The sequence below is a fragment of the Arachis ipaensis genome, chromosome B02, assembly GCF_000816755.2.
Source record: "Arachis ipaensis cultivar K30076 chromosome B02, Araip1.1, whole genome shotgun sequence".
NCBI lineage: Eukaryota > Viridiplantae > Streptophyta > Magnoliopsida > Fabales > Fabaceae > Arachis > Arachis ipaensis.
Window position 1 is genome coordinate 81,174,415 of NC_029786.2, and position 8,891 is coordinate 81,183,305.

Consider the following 8,891-nt stretch of genomic DNA (forward strand, 5'->3'; position numbering starts at 1 on the left):
TACTTCCTTGATGCTGGCATGAATTTTTTTTACATTAATTCAGTTAATTAAATGATTTAATGAGATGAGATGTAAATTTTCATTTGTTCACTTTGCTATTAGAGAAATGTACCTATATTTTTTATTTGGGAACCCAATGTATGAAATTGAAATATGCCTTTAGCCTCTAGTATCTGAATTCTGATGCTATACCAAATCTTGAGAGTTAATATTAATATGTTCAGGTCAGAGGTGGCCAACTATGGAGGACTAATGTCTACACATATGGCTCAGATCTTGTTGTAGGTATGTATTATTATAAAAAGGGGCTACTAGTTTTTATTATTAGGTGACAAATTTGACATGCTTGAAATTAGTACTGATTTTTCAATTTGTTGTATAGTTCTCATGCATACAGGTTATTGTCGTCCAACAGCTTCTCCACCTCCGACAACTATACAATAGGTTACATGTACATAATTCATATAAATCAATGGAAGATTAAATTTTTAGTATTTTATTTTATTTGAAAGATAACTTATTAATATTTCTATTTTATTTTTATTTTTTATTTTTTTTTAATTTGAAAAGGATTAGGGCACGCTTTTGAAATGTAACGACAAGTTTTCAATTTTCGGTATGCTTTAAAAGTGTGGCTGTATGTCCATCTTTCGGCACGCTTTATAAGCGTGACTGTATGTCTATTTTTTGGCACATTTAAAAGCGTGGCAACGGAGTTATACTTACAGCCACGCTTTTAAGCGTGCTAATAGATAAAAGCGTGGTGAAAAGTAAAGCGTACCAATAGATCAAGAAAAGTGTGGCGATAGATCAACCGGCACGCTTGCAGATGTGACCCTTTCAAAAGCGTGCCGGTAGCTCAAAAAGCATGGCAAAAAACTTTTTTTCTTGTAGTGTATACATATAATATTTATAATTAATATTTAATATATATAATATTATTTAATTATTTTAAGAATAATTAAAAAAAGTAACAAATATAAAATATGAAAATATAATTAGATAACTCAAGTAGTAATATTCACTAGAATTACTATATCAATATAGCAGATATAATTAATATATTTAATGATATTATAATAAAGTATATAAGAAAGAGAATAGCATGAAAGAGAGACAAGAGTAAAAGAGAGAGAATATTATTTTATTGCTTGTGTGTGTTTATTCAGATGGATGCTTCTCCTATTTATACACACAAATTGTCATCACTTTTCAACCTTCATTAAATTCATTCTCTCTTGAGAATGATTCCTTCAGTATTGAGAAGGTTAGTCTACGTGGTCATCCACATCTTATCACAACACTCCCCCTTGGATGACCATTTAAGATTATGCCTCATTAAAACCTTACTAAAGAAAAACCTAGTGAGAAAAACCTTAGTGAAGGAAAAAGAGTACAATATCCTTTGTGATAGGGACTGTCTCATTAAAAATCTTGTCAAGAAAAACCCAATGGGAAAAAAAACTGACCAAGGAAAAAAGAGTACAGTCTCCCCCTCTTGTTGACATCATTTAATGTCTCGAAATCGGCGCATCCCAATCTCATGTACCAATCTTTCAAAGGAAGATTTTAGGAGTGACTTTGTGAATAAATCTGCCAGATTGTCACTTGAGTGGATCTGTTGGACATCAATTGTCCCTTGATTTTGAAGATCATGAGTGAAGAAGAATTTGGGAGAAATATGCTTTGTTCTATCACCTTTGATGTATCCGCCTTTAAGTTGAGCAATGAATGATGTATTATCTTCAAACAAGATAGTTAGAGCTATCTTATGATCAATCATTCCACATGATGACAGAATATATTGGATCAAACTCCTGAGCCAAAAACACTCACGACTAGCTTCATGTATCGTGAGTATTTCAGCATGATTATAGGATGTTGCTGCAATCGTCTGTTTCGTGGACCTCCATGATATAGCTGTACCACCATATGTGAATAGGTATCCTATTTGAGATCTCCCTTTATGTGGATCAGACAAGTATCCAGCATCAGCATAGCCAACTAATTGTGACTTGGATCCATAGGGATAAAACAATCCCATATCAACCGTTCCATGAAGATATCGAAAGATTTGTTTGATTCCACTCCAATGTCTTCTGGTTGGAGAAGAACTGTATCTTGCTAGTAAATTTACAGCAAATGATATATTAGGTCGTGTATTATTAGCAAGATACATCAGTGCTCCAATAGCACTAAGATATGGTACTTCAGGACCAAGGATATCTTCATTTTCTTCTTTAGGACGGAATTGATCCTTTTCCATATCCAAACATCTTACGATCATTGGGGTACTCAAGGAATGTGACTTATCCATATAAAATCTTTTCAAAATCTTCTCTGTGTATGTTGTTTGATGAATAAAGATCCCATTTTTTATATGCTCGATCTGCAGGCCGAGACAAAATTTAGTCCTTCGAAGATCTTTCATCTCAAACTCTTCTTTCAGAGTTTTTATAATTGTTGGAATCTCTTCAGGAGTCTCAATGATATTTAAATCATCAACGTACACAGCAATTATAATGAATCCAGATGCAGATTTCTTTATAAAAACACATGGGCAGATATCATCATTCTTGAATCCATTTTTGGCCAGATACTCAGTAAGACGATTATACCACATTCGTCAAGATTGCTTCAGACCATATCAAGATCTTTGCAATATGACTGAGTATAACCCTTGCGAATATTCATTAGATGATTTAGATATCTTTAGTCCTTCAGGGACTTTCATATAGATATCCCGATCTAATGAGCCGTATAAATAGGCTGTTACCACATCCATTAAATGCATATGCAGTTTATGATATGCAGATAAATTGACCAAATAACGTAATGTTATCGCATCCACTACAGGAAAATATGTTTCTTCATAATCTATACCGGGCCTTTGTGAAAAACCTTGTGCCACAAGTCAGGCTTTATAGCGCACAACTTCATTTTTCTCATTTTGTTTTCTCACAAATACCCATCGGTATCCAACAGGTTTTACATCTTTTGGTGTACGGACTACAGGTCTAAAGACTTCACGTTTTGCAAGTGAGTCTAATTCAGCCTTCATGGCTTCTTCCCATTTTGGCCAATCATTTTTTTGTCGACTTCTTCGACTGATCTTGACTCAAGATCCTTACTTTCATGCATGATATTTAATACCACATTATATGCAAATATTTCATTGACAATTGTCTTATTTCGGTCCCATTTCTCTTCTGTAAAGACATAATTTATCGAGATCTCATCATTTTCAAAATTTTCAAGTACCTGAACATCTTCTGGCGTTAAAATTATATCAGAATTTTAGACAACTGCAGGTGTCTTTACTATGTCTTTTTCAACAGGAATCGTATTTACCTCTTTTCTCTTTTGAGGATTTTTATCTTTGGAACCGACAGGCCTGCCACGCTTCTGGCGTGTATTTGCTTCGGTGGCAATTTGTCCAACTGGGACATCAATTCGAATTGGGGCATTTTCCGCTGGTATATAAGACTTGGTTATCCTCTTTGTATCGGAAAATGCATCAGGCAATTCATTTGCTATTCTTTGCAAATGTATAATCTTTTGAATTTCTAGTTCACATTGCCCTGATCGAGGATCTAAATGCATCAAGGATGATGCATTCCAATTAAGTTCTTTTTCAGGAAGCTTATTCTCTCCTCCTAATGTTGAAAATTTTGATTCATCAAAATGACAATCCGCAAATCGGGCTTTAAATACATCTCCGGTTTGTATCTCAAGATACCTCACTATAGAGGGAGAATCATATCCAACATATATCCCCAATTTTCTTTGGGGTCCCATTTTTGTGGGATTAGGTGGTGCAATGGAAACATATATCGCACACCTAAATATTCTTAAATGGAAAATATTTGGCTGCTGGCTAAAAACTAATTGCATAGGAGAGAATTGATGGTAACTCGTTGGCCTCAAATGAATAAGTGCTGCGGCATGTAAAATAGCATGCCCCAAACCGAGGTTGGGAGATTTGTTCTCATAAGCAAGGGTCTAGCAATTAATTAGAGGCATTTAATAAGTGATTCTGCTAACCCATTTTGCGTGTGAACATGAGCTACTGGATGTTTAACACTTATTTCATTAGCCATACAATAAGCATTAAATGCTTGGGAAGTAAATTCACCAGCATTATCAAGACGAATTGCTTTGATTGGATTTTCTGAAAATTGTGCTTTTAATCGAATAATTTGAGCCAGTAATCTCGCAAACACCAGGTTGCGAGAAGACAATAAGCACACATGTGACCATCTCGAAGATGCGTCTATCAGGACCATAAAATATCTAAAAGATCCACATGGTGGATGAATAGGTCCATATATATCACCTTGAATCCTTTCTAGGAATTTAGGGGACTCAAATCCAATCTTTACTGGTGATGGCCTTAAAATTAACTTTACCTGAGAACATGCATCACAACAAAATTCACTAGATTTAAGAATCTTCTGGTTCTTTAGTGAATGTCTATGGAAGTTTTCAATAATTCTCCACATCATGGTTGTTTCCAGATGACCCAATCGGTCGTGCCAAGTTATGAATTCATTTGGGCTAGTAAACTTCTAGTTTACAATGGCATGTGATTCAATTGCACTAATCTTGGTGTAATATAACCCAGATGAAAGTGAGGGTAATTTTTCTAATATAACTTTCTTATTTGAATTATGAGTTGTGATACATAAATGCTCATGATTTCCCTCATTCATTGTCTTAACATGATATCTATTTCGGCGAATATCTTTGAAACTCAATAAGTTTCTCAGAGACTTAGTAGACAATAGTGCATTATTTATTATGAATTTTGTTCCTTCGGGAAACAAAATTATAGCTCTTCCGGAGCCTTCAATCACATTGCATGAACCAATTATAGTATTAACATATTCTTCTTTTGGCACAAGATGGGTAAAATATATATCACTTTTGAGAATGGTGTGCGAACTTGCACTATTCACAAGGCATATATCTTCATTATATATCCTTGCCATTTTCTTCAAAGATAAATAATAATAAAATGAGTAGCACACAGTCAAATCGAATTCTTGATTGGAATTATTTTTCTAAGAAATTCTGCACATAATGTCATACTAAAATTTTATTTTAAAACTTAACACATTTAATGATTTCAAAATTTATAAACATTAATATTTCATTATTTATATACATCACATTTGAAACTTAAATACATAGAAACTAAAACTTAACAATAAGTTCTTTACATTATTTATTTACATGGATACATAATAATCCCACATTTTAAATTATTCCATCATTGATCAAATGACCAATATTTCCTTCAGGATCCTCAAAGAAATCACATACATCATAATGAGTGGTGAAATTTTCAGCATCATTTGAAACAAAATTTGTTTCCTTTTCTTTGTCATCCTTTTTCAAAGATGCTTGGTAAAGATGGACTAGGTGCCTTGGGATACGACAGGTACGTGACCAATGGCCCTTTCCACCACAACGAAAACACTTATCCTCTGTTGATTTATTTTACTCAATATTTCTTTCTATATCCCACTTCTGGTGAGATCCTCTCTTTTGAACATAATTCTTTTTCCTTCCATAATTTTTCTTGTTACTAAAGACTTGCCATTTACCTCTTCTGGGATAATGATTTGCCGCATTTACTTTAGAAAATGGGGCGGCGCCAGTTGGGCGCGTTTCATGATTCTTTAAAAGCAACTCATTATTGCGTTCAGCAACAATAAGGCAAGAAATTAACTCAGAATATTTTTTAAATCCTTTTTCTCGATACTGCTACTGCAGGAGCACATTCGAGGCATGAAAGGTTGAGAAAGTTTTCTCCAACATATCATGATCAGTTATCTTTTCCCCACATAATTTCATTCGTGAGGTGATTCGAAACATTGCAGAATTATATTCATTTATAGATTTAAAATCCTGTAGACGCAAGTGCGTCCATTCATATCGGGTTTGAGGAAGTATCACTGTTTTTTTATGATTGTACCTTTCTTCAAGGTCTTTCCAAAGATTTACAGGATCTTTTAATGTAAGATATTCATTTTTCAATCCTTCGTCAAGATGACGACGATCGAAGAAAAATTATGGCTTTGGCTTTATCCTTCTGGGATGCATTATTTTCAACCTTAATGGTATCTCCAAGATCCATTGAATCAAAATGGATTTCAGCATCTAATATCCATGATAAATAATTGTTTCCAGATATATCAAGAGCATTGAATTCAAGATGAGAGAGTTTCGACATAATGAAAATTTGTTACCTGAGTTTTCCTAAAAATTTGATCAGAGTCTCGTGCTAATAACGTGTTGTAAAATAACTAAATAAATAAGGAAGAAGTAACAAATATAAAATATGGAAATATAATTAAATAACTCAAGTAGTAATATTCACTAGAATTACTATATCAATATAGTAGATATAATTAATATATTTAATAATATTATAATAAAGTATATAAGAGAGAAAATAATATGAAAGAGAGAGAAGAGTATAAGAGAGAAAATATTGTTTTATTGCTTGTGTGTGTTTATTCAGATGGATGCTTCTCCTATTTATACACACAAATTGTCATCACTTTTCAACCTTCATTAAATTCATTCTCTCTTGAGAATGATTCCTTCAGTATTGAGAAGGTTAGTCTACGTGATCATCCACGTCTTATCACAACATTTTAAACTTATTTCTTTATTATCCCACACTAAGACATACATTTTTATAAGAAAATATATAAAAACTCTTAAGATTCCAGCAAGGCAAACTGGAGAAGCTCGGAGTTACGCTGGAATTCATCCATATCAAGCTCGGTCATGGTTACCCATGCCTCTATGCCTTCTCCAGTTCTTGTAGGAATCAAATATGTCACATTCTTCATAGGCAAATTAATGTTTCTCACCTTAATTGGCTTCCCCCATCCAAAATCAACTTCATAGAAACCAAATCTTGTCCAACTACTAAATCCACAACATGCAACAAGATTTTCAGCGACCCTTAATCTTGCTTCCTTGAAGAATTCATCGAACTCATCCAAACCGTCACCTTGAAGCAGCATATCTGAATAACCCGCACTAGTTTCTCTAATAGCATTCCTAACCATCCCCACCAAATCACACAACTCTTCTGTTCCATAACCTCCGTCACCCAAATCCACCAATTCAGAAATAGAATAAAGCCAAAGATTGCCAAACAAGTTTTTTGGCAACGGTGGCACCATTCGATTACGAATGTCGACGGCGTGGCACACCATAGAAGCCTTGTAACTTCCTTTTGCTACTTGAATGGCTGATTTCCATATGAGTGCTGTGACAGCTTCGACGCGAGTCGGATTAAAGCTTCCAAATCTAGCTCTCAATCTGGACAAGTCCGTTGGACTAAACAAGAAACACTTGGTCACGAGTTTTTCATTGCCACCACCCACCATGAGACTAGTCATGGCCCATTCTATTCCCCGTGGAGGGAAAATCAATGCTGCATCCATTTGAGGTGGGTCTACTTGGTTGAAAAGACCCTTTGCAGTTTTAGCCCAAGCATTGAGGAATGATGATGTTGCTTCCCCATCTGCTACCCTGTGTGAGAGGCACACACCAAGTGCAATACCCCCACACTTGAATTCACTCAACTGAACCGCCATGGTCACTTTGTGTTTGTCATCATTATGATCCAAACTACTAGAAACATTATTATATGGGTCAAATGGCAAAAGCTCCTGCATTTGGGATTGAGGCCTTTTGAGAATATCTGTAAGGTTAGTGGGGAATTTACACTCGATGTAAGGTACACCTTCATCATTACAATCAACAGAGGAAGGTGAGGTACATTTGAATCTTCCACAGAATGGGTAATATAGAGTGAGAACTTTGGATAAAGAAACCTTTAATTTATTGGATATGGTCTCGACATCATGAGTTCCAAAGGAACTATTAATATCAGTGGCTGAGTAGAATAAAATTATTGGAATATAGATTGGAGGAGCCATCTCATCAACGAGGGAGATTTTGAAATCTCTAAGGTGATTAGGGGTTGGAGACGATGGCTTTACCATTACCTTAATAGACACAATATCAAGTTTAGGCATCATTGTTGTTGGTTCAATCGATTTTTGAACTAAGGCACCGTACCGTTTATAGGCTTGAGTTTGCTTGGTATACTAGTGCGTCTACCTTTATATAGGAAAAATTCTTCTACAGTATTTGTTTTACAAATTATATTTGTATAATTTTTTTCATCTCTTTTGTGTATTTTTTCATCTCTTTTAAAAATTATATTTGTATATTTTTCTGTTTAATTATGTGTTTTGCATATTTTTTTATTTGCGCTCACTTTTTATCAATCATTTTTAATGCTACAAGTGAAATACATACATAAACGATGTATATAACAGTTTTTTTTTTTTTTTAAATTGACACAACATAAAATCAACCTAAAGCAGCACGTAATTATTGATATTGTATATTAACTAAACTGGGTTAGTCTAATAGTTAGCTCATTAGTTCGTTTAAGTAAGTGTTGGAGTTTCGAATACTGTCTTGTGCATATAGCAACCCATTCACATACGTGAGAAATAAAAAAAAAATTGATATTGCATATTTCAGTTACAATGCAAATTAAACATTAATATACTTGAAGCATTAAAGACTCACTGTTACTCATTATGTATCTAATTGGTTTATATAATTTCTAATCAATTTTTCAACATCCTCAATTATCTATTACGTTTCTATATTTCTTCTTTTTTACATACATTCATCAGCAATTTCTTTTTCAATTTCTTTTACAACCCTCAATAATTCCAGGAACATCCTTCAAAAAATAGCCAAAGAGAACTACAATTGAAGAACTTATATATATATATATATAACATCCATAGCACATTTGAAAAAATTTGCATAATTTTTAGAAT

General features: G+C 33.8%; 1 protein-coding gene across 1 annotated transcript; it reads right to left on the minus strand.

Annotated features, from left to right (window-relative positions):
* Nucleotides 6,507-8,100, minus strand: LOC107627465 (vinorine synthase-like). The gene has a single exon (XM_016330298.2). It carries the CDS (start codon nt 8,067-8,069, stop codon nt 6,732-6,734), a length of 1,338 nt encoding a protein of 445 aa, XP_016185784.1. The 5' UTR covers nt 8,070-8,100; the 3' UTR covers nt 6,507-6,731.